The sequence below is a fragment of the Neovison vison genome, chromosome 11, assembly GCF_020171115.1.
Source record: "Neovison vison isolate M4711 chromosome 11, ASM_NN_V1, whole genome shotgun sequence".
In the NCBI taxonomy this organism is placed as follows: Eukaryota; Metazoa; Chordata; class Mammalia; order Carnivora; family Mustelidae; genus Neogale; species Neogale vison.
In genome coordinates this window covers 25,924,848-25,945,419 of record NC_058101.1, presented here as the reverse complement: position 1 = coordinate 25,945,419, position 20,572 = coordinate 25,924,848, and the positions used below count along the sequence as shown (strand labels likewise).

The window sequence follows — 20,572 nt, the reverse complement described above, 5'->3', positions numbered from 1 at the left end:
GGGTTTAAAATGACACCAGTCAGCTTACTTGGGTGTGTTTCTCTCGCCCTTGTCAGGTGTTCATATGTTCGTGAAAGTAAGCTAGAGCTGGATTTAACAGAGGTTACATTTATACCAGGCAAATATGACAAAGGGGCAAGAAAGGTGAGAGGGGCCTGGAAGTGATTAAAATGATGGATGACCGTGGATTAAAGGAGAGATGGAGATTACTAGAAGCTAGGAGACAGTAAAAAGGAAGTAAAGAAATGATAGAAACGTTAATAGTTCTATCACCAGTGCCAAAAAAGTGGGTGATTGCCACCACAACCTATGTAGAAACATACCTAACATGTCAGTATTGTCACTTTTTGATACACAGAACAGTACCCATTGCTATTAGGAAAGTCGTTTTCTGGGTTCATTGTGAAGCATTTCCCTAAATAAATATTTGTGTTTTTTTCTGTTTTAGTCTTTGTATTTATGGAGATTTGAGAGACATGCGTTAAAGTGAAATTTTTTGACTTTAGGGAGAAAACAGGAATGTCACTTAAGACATAATAGAGAATATACAACTAGTAATGATCTATACTACTGACCTTAACCACTGTATTACCTTTGTTAAAAATCTTAGATTGCCTTATTAATGTGTAGGTGACTGTTGGTATGTTTGCACAGAACTGTTTTTTTGGTTCTTTGTACTTTATAGGTAGAAATGCTAGGTTTCTAACATTCTGTATTGCCCAGCAAAATGGCATACTTAAGTAAAATGTTAATATTTAATATATCAGAATGTTTTGCTTAATCTTTAAAAGTTTTCATATATGTCAAGAAGTACAGCTTGATAAATTTTCACAAGCTGAACACTCACTTATTGTTCATCCAGTTCTCCACTTGTTAACATTTGGCCATATTTGCTTTATAATTTCCCCCAAAATATTTTCCTTTTTGAACCACTTATTAATTATGAACATCATACCCCATCAACCTCTAAATACTTCAGAATGTAAGAACAAGCATACTCTGTTATGTAATCCGAGGACATAGTTATCAAAGTGAGAAAATCTAATAATGAGCCAGTATATTAATATGCAAACCATCAATTTAGCTAATTATTTCAATAATGTCTTTCATGGAAGTTCTTATCTTGATTTAGGATTCAGTCCAGGGTCATCCACTATAATTAAGTCTTTTTTCTCTTTATTCTTTAATCTGAGGCAGTTTCTCAGACCTTCTTTGTATTTGTTGATTAGATTTTGATGAGTACAGTCCAGTTGTTTTGTAAATCATCCTTGAGTCTGAGTTTGCCTGATGTTTCCTCTTTATTGGATTCAGGTTTTGCTTTTCAGGCAGGAAACTGCATAAGTGATGTTATGTCCCCAGTGCATCAGCCTGGAGGTACATGATGTCATTTTGCCCCATTATTAGTGATGAGAGCTTTAATCATTTCGTTGTGATGGTGTTCTTTGGGATTGTACACTGCAAAGTTACTATTTTTGCTCTTTGTATTTAGTAAGTAATCTGTGAGGAGATGTATCTATCCTATTTCTTTTTAAACTTCCCCCAAATTCTAGTATCCATTGATGATTTTTGCTTTCTCCCATTATACTATAATGGCTGTAAAATAGTGATTATCTAACTATTATTTTTCTTATATTTATTAGTTGGCATTCTCCTTTAAAAATGAGCTTTCCCACCTCCACTTACTTATTATCAACTAGACTCACTAGTTTTTATTTTATGTGTGAGAGAATGTGTTTGTATGATTTATTTGTATATGTAAGCTATATATACAGCTTACATATACTGTAATTCATATTGAAGCTCCAGTTAGTCCAGACTTGCTCTGTCGCAGACTCTTCAGAGTGGTTCCTGTGACCTTTTGATTTTTACCCATCTTTTTTTTTTTTTTTTGAGGATTTATTTACTTTCTAGCTTTACCAGATGTTCCAGGCTTATCTTGTGCTTTCTCTGTTCCCTCCCGGGAAACAACCATTTCTTGAAAGCACCTTGATGCCTTTTAGTGGGAAATGATGATTAGAAACCAAGGTCTTAGCACCAGGTATGCTCATTGGTGCTGGAGTGTCATGGTTTCTAGACTTTTTCAGCTGGGAGAATAAATAATGTATAATTTTAATCATGCAGTCATCATGTGTCTTTTATTTCACATTTCACACCACAGGTTTCTACTTCCCTTTCCTTTTTTCCATCTTGCAACTTTTACTGTTTTACTGCATTGAGAACCTAGTGCCCACCAGCTTCGTTGTTTGTTCTTACTTTAATCCTAAAATACAGACAGAATAGATTAGGACTTCACCTGCCATTATGAAAACCAAATCTATTAAGTAGATTTCAAGATTTCTTTGGAATTCTTTATTTCTTTTTCTTTTTTTTTTTTTTTTCCAGGCTGAGGGTATATAGTTAAAATACTCAGAAAATTTCCTTCAGAGTGGTTGTATTAATCATTTAAAGTATAATTTGATCCATTGTTTCTGTTTGTATTCAGCTTTTCTTTTCCTCCATGTTTATTGATTTATTTTTTGCATATATAAAACATTCAGGAGTTCCAAGCATACTCAGATTTGTCACTTTCCCCAATTTCTTTCACTCCTGTTAATAATTAATTTCATTTCATCTTGTTTCTGATTTATTTTTCCTGTGTTTCTTTTTACATAAATAAGCAGATACATAAACATACATATTTTTCCTATAGAAAATTTTTCCTTGAAAGAGTGTCTTACGAGTCCTTTAAAGGACTGGCAAGAGTGTAAATCCTGAACTTTTTATGGAATATGTCATTATGGGTAAAATTAACTTTCAGTTTTTATTTTGAATTATTTTGAAATGGAGTTTTTATGAAATATATAAACTGTAGGTTTTTATAAAACACATCAGAGTGTTACTGTTATCTGGTACACTATTTGTACCTGTTATTGAAAGAACATAGGGAAAGAAAAACCAAAGTTTTGAGTAAGGTTTTGTGGAACCACAGAAGTTAATGTTATTCATAAAAGCACAGAAAGTTATTTCTTGATAAATATAATATAACCTGACAAGCCCTTGGTTCTTATTTTGCATTTTGACATCATATTATTTTGAAAAATAGTTCTAAAAATATTCTAGAGTTAATAAAATGTTGATAGCACATTTATATTTAAATACCTATTAGCAGTTTTAGTACCACAGAGCCTTGGACAGAATGCTACAATAGGAACATGCTAAAGGACTTTAGACAAAGCATGTCAAAGGAAAGAAAAAAAAGATAAAACAAGGGGGGTCAGAGACAACAATATGTAAGAAAAAACATAGAAAATTTATCTCACCAGAAACAGCACCTCTTCTCAGTCTCAGACAAGTACTGCCTCCAGAAAAGCCAATTCCAGCGTTGGAAAGTGGCAGGACCGGTATGGGAGGGCCGAATCACCTGACCTAAGGTAAGGCTGTTTTTAAACATTGGCTACTCCCTGATGTTTAGATCATCAGTGTTGTCTTGTCTAGTAATAAGATAATTCTTGATTAGATTGTACCATATTTTTACCCCCTAAATTATGCTTTTTCGTTATAGAAATTGAGGGTTTTAAAAATCAGGAGTCGGGCCCTGTCACCTCACTCCTTGCCTGTCATCTCTGGCTTTTTATACTGCATTATAAATTGCATGGAACCATGCTAATGGGACCTCAGTAAGTGTTTTTTTCTCCCTACCACTGCAGGTTTAATTCTTCTTTCTCATATCACACCCTATTAAATCCCTGGGTGTTTCTCATTATTTATTGAATAAAATTTAGCCTTCTGAGCTGGTATTTAGAACCTATAAAATTGAACTGCACTGAATCTTTCCAAATGTTTTATAATAACTACAGTGCGTAAAGCAGCCATTTCATTGAGTCTGCCAGCTGTCTTGGGAGGTACCATCACCTTTGTTGTTACTGTGCTTTTACTCCTGATACCCCTCTGCAGAATTCTGGTTTGTGTTCTAAATCTTAGAGTTAGGAAATATGCAGCCTTGGATGGGAACTATATACTCTCTGAGCCTATAACATGGGAATAATAATTTCTACCCCAAGGGATGTAGTGAGAAGCAGATGTGTTAGATATAACAGTACATTGCAAATAATAATAATAATAATAATGATGATGAGTCTGAGCAATTAACAGTTTGCTTGACTTGGAAATGCAGACTTAGGCACCTCCCTAGTTTGCCATTTAAAGTTTTAAACAATGATGGTATGGAAGTGGTATTTTGTTTGTGTTCATTATAGCATTTTAAGCTTTCTTCCTGGGCAGGTTTATGCTATATTAATGTTCTTTTAAATATTTTCCATTTAGGTATGTATGTTATGATCAGATACCTTTGATCCTAACTAAAAGAAAAGCAAAAAGAGGAAACACTATCAGAATTTTATTTTCTTATATTTCCTTTTTTGGGGGTCTTTATTATATGTTCTCCATGAATAGTCAGAATTTCTAGTCCGCTTGACTCTGATAGAATCTCTTGTTAGGAGAGAATAAGCTTAGTCATTCTCAAAAGTGGCTATTCATCTCAAAGTCAAAAATATCTTGACTTTCTAAAGAATATCCAAACTAGAAGTATAGTAATTGTGCAGAGAGAAATATATTATCTATATTCCTGGAATAGTTCCCATGGCATGTGTGCCTTAACAGGGTATAGAATGAAAATTTGCATATCTTACATTTTAAAAGTATACCCATTGATATTTTTCGTAGTATTACATGATATTGATCTTAGTTTTTAAAACTAGAATTCTTGAAGTACCAGTAGAAATTTCAAGAGTTACTTTAAATAGTTAGATCTGATAAGTGTGGAGAGTGAATGTGAATCTTTCCACATTTAATAGTTCACATTTCATATTTAATATTTCTGTGAAACCCCAGAGTTTAACATGAGGGCTAATAATAAAATTTCTGTATAATATTTAACTTAGTTATTACAACATAAGTGCATAGAGAAACTCAGATTTACATTTAACCAGGCCAGCAGTTTTGAACAGCCTGTTTATTGATCCCCAAAGGGTCAGACGATAAGAGCTTTCATTTTCTTTGTTCTATTGTGGAGATGAATCAGTAGCCATTCTGTAGATAAAAAATAACTACCTTCTTAAACTTACAGCAGTTTCATGGTACAAGTCCTGGATTTGAACATTAAGTTTGGTTTTGTGCCTGTGTGAATTTAGGATAGTTCCCTAAAATCTCTGGGCCTCACTTTCTACATTTTTAACATGATAGGCTGGACTGTGTTATCAGGAAGGCCCTTTTAATCATGAAATTCTTTATTTTCTGCCTAGTCCCTGTTATACATGGAAGAGGAGATCTGAGAAAGTAGAGAATTTGCCCAAATTTATGGCTGATAGAGGCAAAGTCAGGGCTAGAATTCCTGGCTTTCTGCCTTTTAGTACCTGCAGTTAAAGCAGGTTGATTTTCATAAGCAAAGGCATAGAAATACTTAAATCACTAATTTTTAATACAATTTAAAACTTTATGTATATTTTCTTTTGCTACTGTTTCAATATCTGAAATTCCTTTTTATATCAATCATTAGACAGAATTTTTTACTTAAAATAGTTATGCTTTCAATACAATAGTTTATTTCTTAAAGTAAGATAATTAGTTTAAGGTGAACCATGAGAGACTATGGACTCTGAAAAACAATCTGAGGGGTTTGAAGTGGCGGGGGGGTGGGAGGTTGGGGTACCAGGTGGTGGGTATTATAGAGGGCACAGCTCGCATGGAGCACTAGGTGTGGTGAAAAAATAATGAATACTGTTTTTCTGAAAATAAATAAATTGGAAAAATAAAGATAATTAGTTTACAGAGAAGGTATTAGTTCTCATAACTGAAAATGATACATGTCAAAGTTGATACTATTACTCCCCCACTCCCCATCCCTTAAAAAATGTGCTTTGGAAATACAGAAAGCTCCCATTCTGACTTTGTGATTAGTCTCAGGGAATGTACATAGTAGAAATTTGACACTATTTTCAGTATGTATTTTGTGCTTTTGAAAAATTCAAAAGAAGAAAAATTTAAGTAAAAGCTGTTCTCCTTTTGGGTGGTGTATGTGTGTATGTGGACACACACCCTTAATAAAAACTGAGATGCAGGCTCCTGTAGTTAACATAACTGAGAAATGTAGGAATTTTTTTGAAACATGGCTTATATCTCTTTGTAAAGAGCAATTAAACAGTGGTTGCGATCCTATAGCTTATTTGGAGACTCAGACTTCTTATCTCATGTGTGTTCCTATTAATTTATGTAACATGGTCTTCTTCCAGCTTTGGTTAATAGCACGCTTCAAGCTAACTAGATGTATGTAGCAAGGACATGTTACTGGTATGAGTTTGTTTAATAAATTCAGATTTGTGACATTAAGCCAATTAGTAAGAAGAATAAAGCAGTTTTAATGAACACAGAAAATTGTAATTAGCAATATGGATGACTGCTGTAATCTTATCCTAATGTGCAGTTTATTTGTGTGTTCTGTTTCCATTTTATAATATCAGATTTTGTCAGGTAGTTTCAAATTCTAGGTTGTCTTACTAATAATTGTCTCATTAACAATGTCTTGTTTTTTAATATAAATGCTTTCTTAACTGAGACTCTTGAAAGGAATAGTAAAAATTGCTTAAAGTAGAATCACTAAAATATTTAAACCTGCTTGGATTTCTTATAACAGACATAAAACATACAGTAAAACTGGATGTTAAGTGGACATTCAGTCTCAGATTGGCTTCTTCACTTGTTCTTGCAGTACAGCTTATGTCTTGGTGAAATAATATACTGAGAAGATGTACATGTACCTTCATGTCATATTGAGCACTTATGACTGAGCATGCGGTATTAGGTACCTTGTAAGAATTTACATGGTTGGACATTTGAAGGCCTTTATTTTAAAAGATTCTCTGTAGAGTGATATCTTTTCCAAATTTAAAAAATGAAATTAAACATAAATATGGCAGGTAAACCTTTATTTCAGGCTCTGCAAAAAAGTGAGTAAATTTGGCTTCTCTAATGAACATGTTAATGAGCCCAATTTTAGCGTAGATCACCTTTAAGCCTTCAGGGTTTTGTGTTTGTTTTTAGGACATTTTATAAAAGTAACAACATTTTAAAAATTCACACCCCATAAGTTAGCATCAGAAACATTTTGTAGATGTAGACTTTGGAGTTAGACCTGAGCCTGAATCTTGGTACTGGCACTTTACTTCATAAATGAGCCTTTTTCTGTTATCTGTGAAAATGAAACTAATTGGACTTAAACCAAGTACTCATCGATTAAATGGCTTTTATGGCTGCAGAAGCACCTATTGCAGGGTACCCAATAAGTGTTAGTTCCCTTGGGATCTCTGCTCCCACCACAGTCTCTTTAATGGTAGTAGTGATAGACAATACATGACATACTCTGAAAGCAGTTTTAAATTCTGTGATTTTTATTTTGTACATACATTATTTTTTAAGATAACTTTTTTGATTAATACTCACGGATTTAGAAATCCTCAAGGATTTAGATCCTCAAGGATTTATCCTTTGATAAATCCTCAAGGATTTAGTATTTCTAAAAATAGAATACATTAAGATTTCTTTATAAACTATACGTTGTAGAAAAATTAATCTTGTGCTTTTGAAGTTAAAAGAAAAAGTATAGAGGCAGTACTATGTGACTCCACAAAACTCAAAATATCAGTATAATATATATGCAACGAAGGACAGCCTTACCTTAATTATCAGGCCTTGGTAGGTATGACTTTTATATTTATTGAGAATTAAGGAGTTAAGTTTTAATTTTTATCAACTGCTTTAAATGTTTTTAGAAGAAAATACAATATTAACTGTCTTTCTTGGGCATACCTCTAGTTGTGGTCCTCAACTTTGGCTATGTATCGGAATTACCTGGGAGCTTTAAAAAATTGCGGATGCTTAGGTCCTAGAGACTGAATTAAATAGTCTCTGTGAAATAGTGCACTCTGGACATTGGGAGTTTTAAAAGGCCCTCGGATAATTCTGATGTGTAGGAAGCACTGAGAACCACTGATTGAGAGATAGGATTCTGGCTTGGCATAAAGATTATTAATTGGTTATTAATCAAAGGTTTAGTGACCACGTTGGAATGTGAGGTAAAAATGAAAGATTTAGTTGGGTGGAACTGATGTTTACATAGCATTTTACAACCTTATAGAGTCTCATTTTGTGTGATTCTCATTTGATTTATATTTTCTGCTGCTTTTGGTTGGTAGCCAGTATCAAAGGTGTATTGTGCTGTTCTGTTGCAGACTGGTAGGTAGATAGTATATTTATCAAACTGGAAATTGAAATCCTACACATACTATTTTCCTTACATACTTTCTCTGCTCATGTTCTTTCCTCCATTTAAAATGTACTCCCTCCCCATCTTATGTGGCTAAATCCATTCTACATGTCTTTCAAGGCTTACCTCTTTGCTAAGGTAGCTTAAAAGATGTTGCACCAGTTTCCATGGAGAATTGTTACCAGCATCTATTTAGCTGTATGACCTGAGTTAGTGATACTACTGGATCTGTCTTCACTTGGGAATATTTAATAGTCCCATCTAGGTTTTTTTCCTAGAGAATGAATCCTTGAACTATTGCTGTTAGTACATAGTTCTTATTAGGAGCTCTGCTATGAGAAAAAAAACATTCATAGATTTCTTCAAGGATATGTGATTTATTCATTCTTTTATAATAGTGGTTCTGTACTTTGAAGCAGTAACCCTTTGAAAATTTGCTGCAAACTGTGGACTCTTCTGCCTGAAAAATACATTTATACACATGCATATATTTAAGTTGAGGAACTTCCTGATCCCTCAGTATCCCATATATGCTAGTTAAGGTTTCTTGCTCAAAAGTACAGTTAAATCTGTGTGCCTGGGTGGCTTAGTTGATTAAGTGTCTGCCTTCGGCTCAGGCCATGATCTCAGAGTCCTGGGATTGAGTCTTGAGTGGGGTTCCCTGCTCATTGGGGAGTCTGCTTTTCCCTCTACCTCTTCCCCCACTCATGCTCTCTCTCAAAAATAAATAAAACCTTTAAAAAAAAAAAAGAAAGTACAGTTAAATCCTTAGAGCATGTCTTCATCAAGAGGGCATGTATTCAGACAACATCGTTTTGGTCCACCTGATTAAATTGCTTTTATTGAATTGTGCATTGTTATGCTTCACCCAGTTTTGAGTATTTCGAGAAACAGCTCTGTGAAATTCACTTATGTTTTCATTGTAATAGTATTGGAGACTTTGTCCCTATTTCAGTGTTTTTCATAGTGTAAGATGGCAGTCCATTAGCGATGGGTAAGAAATCAGTTTCATGATCTTAACCACCAGATATTTCGTGGTTTTGTATTGTTTTGCTTTTTTGTGTGTGATGTTTAATACTAATAAATCATGTTTGCTTTTAATGTTACTCTTTCCTTTATAATAAGTGTAAGTGAGTATTGTTTCATGAAACTCAGTTTTTTATATGTGGGCACTGGATTGCTGTGCAAAATGTGTTTCTTCAATAACTATATTTTGGGATCAGAAGTGTTTGAAAACTATTTTACTCTTTCATATTTTCCTTAACCTGGACTCAGGAGAAATTCTTTCTCTTTATTTTTCATCTGTAAAATGGGAATGATAGTTGCTACTTCATAAGGTCATGAAGAATGAATTTATATAAAGTGCTTGGAACAGTGCTTTTCTAGCACATAATAGGTGCTCAGTAAACACTAGCTATTAATACCAGGAAGTTCCATCTTTAGAGCAAATGCTTTGTTTTTATCTTACACACACATTAAAAGACTTGTTATTAATAATGTCCTTTAGTTTGGCTGTTAAAAAAAAATGAGAAGCTCAGAGATAAATTTGGGACAAAAGATTAATAACTAATTCTTTGTCTTCCCTTGGCCCTAATTTTGTCACTTTTAAAGTTTTTGTTGTATCTTTGTAAGCAGCTTACATCAGAATCACCAAAGTATGTCCTTTTAATTTAATTCCATTATAATTTCAGAGATATTTTTATATTCATGAAAGGTAGAGGCTCTTGTGAAATCCACCACCTGTATTAAGCCTGTAGATTAATATCCATTAATCTTCAGATATCCATTGTGGTTAGTTCTGTCTCTCTTCAGCTTGTTATTGTTCGATATAGAGAAGAGAATCTTGATAACTACATTAGCTATCTGCCTTATTGAACAAATATGTAAGCAAGTCCAGGTAAACTTGTCCTATGTGGAAACTCAAGGTGCAGTAGATCCTCATAGTGAAGCTCCACTAAATATTTTTATGCATTGAAATAAAAAGTGGTTCATTAAAAATTTTCAGAATAATATGGCTCAACATCATTTTTCATAATGTGGCATCAGAATAACACAGATTGTTACTCATCTCTGTTAAATATTATGTACTTTTTGTTACTTTGGTATATGCTTATGTATCTTGTCCTAAAATATTTCTGAACAAAATGGCAAACTTCACATTTCTGATTAATTTAAGGTAAATCCGTTTGTGTGGTAAAAATCCCTGGGCAAAGAGGTGTTATTATTGTGGAAATGTAAGAAATTGCAATTTTCTGGATTCCTTCTACTGGTGCACATTTTTTAAGGCTGATTTTCCATGTGTATATTTTTAGAAGCTTATTATTTACCACTTTGAATCTTCAGTGATTAATCCATTTAAAGCTGAAAAATTAGACTTCCTTAAAATAAACTTTAAGGAATGAGTACTCTTATGTGTCCCAGAATATTTGAAAGCAGAGGTCTTCAGAAAAACCATGGTATATAGAAATCTTTCATTTGGACACAGACGTTAGACTGTTAGATCTGGATTTAAGTTTTGCTACTTTAATAATTTAGAGAAATTGCAAACCCAGATATATTTGTGAGAATTTGTTCTTGAGGGGAATACATTTTAAAAGATGGAGAGGGGGAGAATGCAGCAATCAGGAAGAGAAAGGAAAAGGAAATAGTAGAGGTAAAGATTTTTATAATGAAGTCTAGGTAGCAATAAAAGATGAGGGAAGTTGTGGCCTCAGGATATACACCTATATCTGTCAGGATGTTGGAATCAGAGATGTGTGTCGACATCCAAGAGTTGATGGCATTGGTTTTGATATGAAGTTACAGTGGTCATAGCTATTAATCTTCTAAGTTTTAGGGGAAAAATTGGAGCTATATTTGTTTTATGTCTGAGGTATTTGGATTTTTCTCATGTGCGACTATTAGGATAGTTTCCACCTATATCGAAGGGTATAAGTTAAAAATCACTTTTTCTCTTTGAGTTCATGAGGAAATCTGGGAAGTCAGTGACATGGGCATAAAATCAGAAAAACGTGAACTTTTAAAAAAAATTCTATTAGAATTATATAGAACAGAAGTTGAAAGTGAGCAGGATGATAAGTAGGAATGAACTGTGGTTGGAAGACATTTCAAATGCTATTATATACTCTTATAGGGCTGTCTTCATTTTGTTTTTGTGAGCATTAAATTATTTATGAGGCTTTTCAAGGTTCACTTGAGGCAGACTTTCACCAGTTCTTGATTTTCAGAAGTCTCAAATGTCTAAAAGCCAGTTATCTTGCAAGGAGGGAGCATACATAGCTCAAGGGAAGGCTTTGGAATCAGAAGGATTAAGATTTCAAAGTTAGTTTTGCCATTTAATTTTTACTGATGTCAGTGACATCACTGTGAGCCCTAGCTTTAACATCTCTAACAAGTATACAGTAATTTGTTAAGTGAAGACTTATTATGAGGTTTAGGTATAATGTGTAGACATTCTACAAATAGTCACTGTTACTAGTTGTTTTAGAAACCTATCTGTGGTGACTATGGGAGGAACCATGGTACTTTGGTTTAAAGTTTTTAAAGTCAAAACTGTTCAGAACTAAAACAGAAATGAAGACAAATTGATCTAATTTGCATCCATTTTTCATTGCTTCTTCCTTCAAGTGACTTCTGTATCTTGTTAAGCATATATACTTTAATAAAATCCTTAACTACTGACTTTTAACAGTATTTTTTAAAATTTAACTTACTGGCCTCTCCTAATGCAATTTGCAGCATTATTTTGTGATAGACTATTTTTCCATCTACTCATATACTTAAACTTTAATTGATTATAAATACAATTGGAGTGGGGCAGGCATTTAAATATTTAAAGTTTTCTATTTAAAGGCAGGTTATCAGAAATGGAATATTGGATCCCTTTTATGCTTTATAATGGTTGGAATAAATCACTAAGAAAAATATAGTGTGTATCAAAATGAGCATTATTTCTTTTCAGGACTTTTTGGAAAATTTTAGTTGGGAGTTTCTGTACTAGAACTATAATATGTTTTATAATTATAGAGCCAAAACATGTTATTTCCATTCGCTTTGCATTTGCTACCTGACAGAATTTCACAAAGATAAGATAAATTTAGTTGGAGACTATTAAAAAAAAGTAAATTTAAAAGAAAACCTATAAAAATACTTTAACATTATCATCTTTGGATACATTCGTTCCAGCTTATTAACAAAGCTTAGTTTTTAATGACAGTACAAAGTAATGAGCTCTAACTTTAGTGAAGTTTTTTTTTCAAGTGTGTTTTGTGATCTGGTTTTATTTTAAAGTACATTGCAAAAGGTCTTAAATTTCATTTCTCACCTAATATTTGTGTTATTTTTCAAACATCTAATTAAGTGAAACTGAATTGATTTAATTTCTGTGTTACAGGAGATTACCTGGGGCAATTGATGTTATTGGTCAAACTATAACAATTAGCCGAGTTGAAGGAAGGCGACGGGCAAATGAAAACAGCAACATACAGGTTTTGTATTTTAAAAATTATTAATTTTTAAACTGAAGGATTATATCCATATTCTAATTTAATTTATTCCATATACATTTCTAGTGCTATGCTATATGTTCGGTATTTTAGGTACTGCCAAGAAATTTAAAATATGGAGCTAATTACCCTTTTAATATAAAAGCTATTCCCATTAGAATTTATTGCCTTAGGATCTTTTTTGGTAAGATTTCTTTTCCTTTGCTATAAGCACAATATGTAGGTTAATTGGACCAAAAAAAGGGAAAATATGGGAAATGTGTAAAGAAGACAGTAAAACTGCCAATAATTCTAGCATATAAAGATAACCACTTTTAACACTCTGGTACATCTCCTCTTTGCCACCAGACAAGATTAGGATATACTTTATGATTACTTTTTGTGTATCTTTTTTTAAAATTATCATTTGCATTGTCCATATTTTTAAAAATATTGAAAATTCCTTCATGATAGTTTCATTTTGTGGATATACCATAGCTTAACGTGTAATTTTGGGGGGGAAGTAGATTTCCTTTGTTTTCAAGGGAAAGAATGAAGGCAATACTAGTAACTTGGATTCAAGTTAGAATTTTAGTGACTGAGACTTTCAGCTGTTAGTATGATCATTACTGTTTTTTATTATTACCTTTTCCTGAGTACCTTAAAAAAATTTCAAAGTGTTTTGATTCTCATTACTTTTAGTAAATTCATCTTCTTTTTAGCATTTTTTTTTTTTAAAGATTTTATTTATTTGACACAGAGAGAGAAGTCACAAGTAGGCAGAGAGGCAGGCAGAGAGAGAGAGGGGAGGAAGAAGGCTCCCTGCGGAGCAGAGAGCCTGACGTGCGGCTCGATCCCAAGGACCCTGGGATCATGACCCGAGCCGAAGGCAGAGGCTTTAACCCCCTGAGCCACCCAGGCGCTCCTCTTTTTAGCATGTTTAAGGGTAAACATTTCTAAACTGGAAGATAGTCCTCTTTTCTTTCCCCCACCATTAAAATGCCATGATTTCTTTTTTTTTTTTTTTTTTTTTTATTTTTTTTTCCCAATTTATTTATTTTCAGAAAAACAGTATTCATTATTTTTTCACCACACCCAGTGCTCCATGCAAGCTGTGCCCTCTATAATACCCACCACCTGGTACCCCAACCTCCCACCCCCCCCGCCACTTCAAACCCCTCAGACTGTTTTTCAGAGTCCATAGTCTCTCATGGTTCACCTCCCCTTCCAATTTACCCAAATTCCCTACTACTCTCTAACGCCCCTTGTCCTCCATGCTATTGGTTATGCTCCACAAATGAGTGAAACCATATGATAATTGACTCTCTCTGCTTGACTGATTTCACTCAGCATAATCTCTTCCAGTCCCGTCCATGTTGCTACAAAAGTTGGATATTCGTCCTTTCTGATGGAGGCATAATACTCCATAGTGTATATGGACCACATCTTCCTTATCCATTCATCCGTTGAAGGGCATCTTGGTTCTTTCCATAGTTTGGCGACTGTGGCCATTGCTGCTATAAACATTGGGGTACAGATGGCCCTTCTTTTCACGACATCTGTATCTTTGGGGTAAATACCCAGGAGTGCAATTGCAGGGTCGTAGGGAAGCTCTATTTTTAATTTCTTGAGGAATCTCCACACTGTTCTCCAAAGAGGCTGCACCAACTTGCATTCCCACCAACAGTGTAAGAGGGTTCCCCTTTCTCCACATCCTCTCCAACACATGTTGTTTCCTGTTTTGTTAATTTTGGCCATTCTAACTGGTGTAAGGTGATATCTCAATGTGGTTTTAATTTGAATCTCCCTGAGGGCTAATGATGATGAGCATTTTTTCATGTGTCTGATAGCCATTTGTATTTCTTGATTGGAGAAGTGTCTGTTCATATCTTCTGCCCATTTTTTGATGTGTTTGTCTGTTTCGTGTGGGTTGAGTTTGAGGAGTTCATTATAGATCCTGGATATCAACCTTTTGTCTGTACTGTCATTTGCAAATATCTTCTCCCATTCCGTGGGTTGCCTCTTTGTTTTTTTGACTGTTTCCTTTGCTGTGCAGAAGCTTTTGATTTTGATGAAGTCCCAGAAGTCTATTTTCGCTTTTGTTTCCTTTGCCTTTGGAGACGTATCTTGAAAGAAGTTGCTGTGGCTGATATCGAAGAGATTACTGCCTATGTTCTCCTCTAAGATTCTGATAGATTCCTGTCTCACGTTGAGGTCTTTTATCCATTTTGAGTTGAAATGCCATGATTTCTTAAAATAATTCTGTTCCCTACTTTGAAAAATAGCTTATCCGCATAAGCATTACAGAAATTATTGTATTTAAATGCAGGAAAAATTAATGAAAAGAGGGATTATATGTTTAAATGATAACCTTTAGCCCACAAAGATTGTGGAAGTATAAATTAAATGCACAACATTATGTTGCCTATTTCTGCTGTTTCCCAAATGTGTTTGCACATCAGAATCCCTCAGGGAACCTTAAAAATCCAGATTTCTGTGTGTCACTCCTGTAGATTTGCTACCTGCCCCTTACCTGTTTATACAGATCAGTATTTTGTAAACACATTTACTTTTCAAGTATAAACTCTTGTTCTTAAAGTTACAAGATTCACATGAAAAAGTTATTTATATATCTGGCTGCCTGTTTACTTGCACCCTGTTAATGCGTGCAACCTGATGATAAGAAGCCCTAGTACAGTGGATATTTATTTCCGCATCCATGTTTATTTCCTAACGCTGGTATTTGTAACTAATGATTACATTGACTTAATTTGAGTACTGTCGCTTGGTTGGGTAACAAAGGTAATACTCATTATATTTATAAAGTGGTTAAATTTAGAAGTACTCTAGTTTAGAATGTTTTTAGTTCTTCTTTTGAGTAATGATTCAGTCATTTTTTTTCTAGGCTTTGTATATGGACATTTTAAAAAGTGTGAGTGCGTGTATATTCATATCTGTATATACACACACATACCACACACGGAAAAAATTACTTCTGCCTCCCCAAAATATGTGTATATGAATAAAGCTTTTTACTTTATTTCTTAAATTAAATAAAATGAATTTACTGAGTTTTTAATCTTAGATTAGAACACTTACTCACTTTTTAAATTAACTATGCTTAATTTTAGGTCCTTTCTGAAAGATCTGCTACTGAAGTAGACAACAATTTTAGCAAACCACCTCCATTTTTCCCCCCAGGAGCTCCTCCCACCCACCTTCCACCTCCTCCATTTCTTCCACCTCCTCCAACTGTCAGCACTGCTCCACCTCTGATTCCACCACCAGGTAAATAGTAAATAAGACATCTGATTTTCGGGAAAAAGAAAATCATGAGTGTTTCTTTTATTTTTAATTCTAATAATTAAAATATATGAAAAATCTTTATTGATTATACTGCATTAAAATTGATAGGAAATTTACTATGTTAAATCTTCAGTAGATTCACAGTGAAACAGATCTATATGTGCTATTTCAGCATAGCGAAGAGAATACACTAAAACAGAGAAGAAAGGATAGATACTAAAATTGTGATCTAAGAGTATGATTGTGATCACTAAAGTTGCTAATTTTATGTATAAATCCATATTGAATTATAAACCATGTTAACTTGTTTTGGAAAAAGTTTTAGTTAGAATTGGAGTAGGTTTAAAAACAATATATCCTGTGAAGTGAAAATCTCAGTCTGTTATCTTTGTATACTGATTTCCTTTTAGGAGATTGCTTCTGGGTGCCAGGTACCTGGTACTTAACTGCTTTTAAACAAGACAGAGAAATTTCTATCGTATTTTGAGCCACTTTTGATTATTTATTATTTTATTGGCGGCACTAGAAAAATTCACAAGTAAACCCTAAATTTTACTTTTTCAACCTTATATCCAGTGGCCTTTGTTACATTATTCCCAGTAAGCTTCCAATATTTATTCCCTTTCATCAGTTTTTAATGAAACTAACAAGGCTGATTGAGATAGTAACTACTTTCCTCCTACAGAAAATGCCAATAGTAAATGATAAAAACTATCTCCTGCTTCTAATTATAACTACACATGTGAGAAATGCTAAAATTTGCTTTCTTTTAGTAAAATCAGTTCATACTGCAGAGCCATGTCCACATAGTCATTTTGAGAGAGCCATGCTTGTTTTAAGGTGCCAGTTATGATCAGAGTACCTAGGCAAACAAGGGGTCTGAGTAGTCTTCTTCTAGTCTTCATCCTTGGTCTCTAAATGTCAACTGTTGCATTGGCCCCACAGCCACAGCACCTTTGATTCTCTTCCATTGTCAATTTTATCTTTAAAATGGATAAGAATTATTATGAAAAACGACTGGTTTTAGGAGACTGCGTTGTATCGGAAACAGAGGAAAGAGAAGACTGAATAAGTTGGAGGTGCTTACTCCAGACAACTTTATTTCTAAAATTTAACGAGTTTATTATTCTGGAGCATAAACCATTTCAGAAGTTGTAATTGGACCCATGACTCTTGGGTCTTCCATATGATGAGAACTAACCAAAGGAAAAGGGTATGGAATGAAAACTTAGTGATTCATAAATGAGTCCTTTGTCTACTGAACATGATAAAATGTAGAAATAGTTAATTCTGAACATATTTGATCTAATGACACTAAAAGATAATCAATGTATTTGATAATAGTGTTATGCTGGATTGCTTGGTAATCTTATTTTAACTTTACTAGGTATTAAAGGTGATTAAAAATAATTTTTTTATTGCTAGCTAGCATAGTATATCCCCAGATTGCTAACAGTTTATATAGTCAGCACTAGCTTTTATGAGAGAGTAAGTGATATGAGTGAGAGAGAGAAGGTATGAAAATGGTGAAAAAATAAAGACATTTTTGGTATAAGAATATTTAGACGCTCTGTAGGATATTGCTTATAGGTGCTGGCGTTATCTAGAAGCACGCTTTCTTCCAAAATGACAAGACAACTCCATTTCTTTGCCATATAACTTCTGTTTATAAAGATATCTTTTAATAATGTTCAGATTCTCTATGGCATTATACTGTAGAGTAACACTCCTTATTTTTTTTTTTTTTAAGTTATTTATTTACAGGCTTACTTTGGAGATCTTACAGTCCTACACCACCACAATAAAAAGAATCAAAATGAAATTTTGGTTTCTCGGTGCATATAAAAGTTATGTTCATACTCTTCTGTAGTCTGCTGAGTGGTGCAGTAGCATTATGTCTAAAAAACAATACATTAATTAAAAAGAACTTGGTTGCTGAAAAATGCTAACCACCCTCTGAGCTTTAAGTGAGTCATAACCTTTTTGCTGATGTTAGGGCCTTACCTTGATGTTGGTGACTGCTGACTGATCAGGGTGGTGGTTGCTGAGGGTTGGGGTGGCAATTTCTTATAAGACAACAGTGAAGTTTGCCACATCCATTGACTTCCTTTTATGAACAATTGATTTCTCTGTAGCAGTGATGCTGTTTGATAGCATTTTACTCACAGTAGACCCTCCTTCCGAATTGAAGTCAGTCCTCCCAAACTCTGCTGCTGTTTTTTCAACTAAGTTTAGGTAATATTCTGAATCCTTCTTTGGCCATTTCAACAGTCTTCACCGCATCTTTACCAGGAGTAGGTTCCATGTCCAGAAACCACTTTTTTTTGCTCACCCAGGAGAGGCAACCCCTCATCTGTTCTAGTTTTATCATGACCTGCAACAGTGCAGTCCCGTCTTCAGGCTCCACTTCTCATTCTAGTTCTCTTGTTATTTCCACCACACCTGCACTTCCTTCCTCTGCTGAAGTCTGGAACCCCTAAAGTCCTCCATGAGGTTTGGAATCCACTTCTTCCAAACTCCTGTTCATGTGGCTATTTGCATCTTTCTTCATGAATCATGAATGTTCTTAATGGCATCTCGAATGATGAAGATGATGAATCCTTTCCAGAAGGTTTTCAACTTACTTTGCCCAGATCCATCAGAGGAATCACTCTGTCTGTGGCAGCTGTAGTCCTATGAAATGTTTTTCTTCAGTAGTAAGACTTGAAAGTCCTAAATGAGTCCTTGATCCATGGACTGCAGAATGGATATTTTGTTATGAGGCATGAAAACATTAATCTTATTACTGTATGTCTCAACAGAGAGAGAGCTCTTAGGTGACCGGGTGCATTGTGGATGGGCAGTAATATTTGGAAAGGAATCCTTTTTTCTGAGCAGTAGACTCATCGGTGGGCTTGAAATGTTCAGTAAACCATGTTGTCAACAGATGTGCTGTCGTCAGGCTTTGTTGTTCCATTTCTACAGCACAGGCAGAGTGGAGTTAGGTTAATTCTTAAGGGCCCTAGGACTTTCAGAATGGTGAGCATTTGTTTGAGCTTAAAGTCGCCAGCTGCATTAGCCCCTCACCAGAGAGTCAGCCTCTCCTTTGAAACTTTGAAGCCAGGCCTTGACTTCTTTCCAGCTGTAAAAGTCCGCAATGGCATCTTCTTCCAACAGAAGGCTATTTTGTCTCCATGAAAATCTGCTGTTTAGTGTGGCCGCCTTTATGAATTTCCTTAGCTGGGTCTTCTGGGGAACTTGCTGCCCCTTGTTCATGAGCACGTGCTGCTTCACCCTGCACTTTGTTTTCTGGAGATGGCTTCTTTCCTCAGACCTCATGCACCAGCCTCTGATGGCTTCACACTATTTTTCTACAGCCAACTCACCTCTGTCAGCCTTCATAGAATTGAGGAGGGTTATAAGAGCCTTGCTCTGGATTAGCCTTTGGCTTAAGGGAATATGGTGGCTGGTTTGGTCTCCTCTCCAGACCATTCAAGACTTTCTCTGTATTTACAGTAAGGCTGTTTTGCTTTCTTAACGGTTGTGTGTTCACTGGAGTAGCACTTTTAATTTCCTTCAAGAACTTTTCTTTTGCATTACAATTTGACTGTATGTTACAAGAGGCCTAGCTTTCAGCCAGTCTGCTTTTGACATACCTTCCTCCCTAAACTTAGTCATTTCTAACTTTTGATTTAAAGAGAGAGATGTGTGACTCTTCCTTTCGCTTGAATACTTAGAGGCCAGTGTAGGGTTATTAACTGGCCTAATTTTGTTACTGTGTCTCTGGAGAAGGAAAGAGATAAGACAATGGCCAATTAGTCAAGCAGTCAGAACACAAACAACATATGTTGATTGCCATCTTATATATGGTAAGAGTTTGTGATGTCCCAAAACAGTTACAGTAGTACCGTCAAAAGATCACTGATCAGAAAGCACCATAACAAATAAAATAGTATAAAAGTTTGAAATACTGTGACAATTACCTTAAATGTGACACAAAGACATGATATTACAAACCCTTCTGGGAAATGACTCCAGTGGACTTGCTGAAATAGTGTTGCCACAAACCTTCAGTTTGTTAAAAACATAGTAACTACGGAATGCAGTAAAGAGGGCACAATAAAATGAGGTATGCCGGTAATGTTAATTTTCAATTACATGCTTTCCATATTTTAAATACCTATTCACATTTTCTTTGATTGCTTATTCTTAGAGTTTCCATGCTGTTCTGTCAGCATTTAAGGATACTGATTGAAATGAGTTTTGATGCTGGTTTAAAAGCAGTATCTAACTGTGGTATATTTGCTGGTGGCAGGGAGACACCAATTCATACAAAAACCCAAGTATCTGGAGATTGAGACTATCTGAATGACTCCTTACTTTTACTAGATTGTGAGCTGTTGGGAGAGAAGGTGGTTTGCATTTCCATCAATGTTTCCCAACAATGCTAGTCACAAAGATCTTTTGTATACTTGGCGTTCCCTAAATCGGATAGCTGATTGAGGTG

General features: G+C 34.6%; 1 protein-coding gene across 17 annotated transcripts in view; it reads left to right on the top strand.

Moving 5' to 3' along the window:
- FIP1L1 (factor interacting with PAPOLA and CPSF1) overlaps positions 1-20,572 on the top strand; it is a 79,705-nt gene that overhangs the window by 29,623 nt on the left and 29,510 nt on the right. For 9 of the 17 annotated variants that reach the window (XM_044268147.1, XM_044268146.1, XM_044268143.1 and 6 more), the window contains 2 exons: positions 12,690-12,783; positions 15,912-16,068. In XM_044268147.1, the coding sequence (XP_044124082.1) occupies positions 12,690-12,783; positions 15,912-16,068 (251 nt within the window). Of the gene's footprint in view, positions 1-3,302; positions 3,411-12,689; positions 12,784-15,911; positions 16,069-20,572 lie in introns of all 17 variants that reach the window. The other 8 variants (XM_044268140.1, XM_044268138.1, XM_044268135.1 and 5 more) reach the window with 1 other exon arrangement.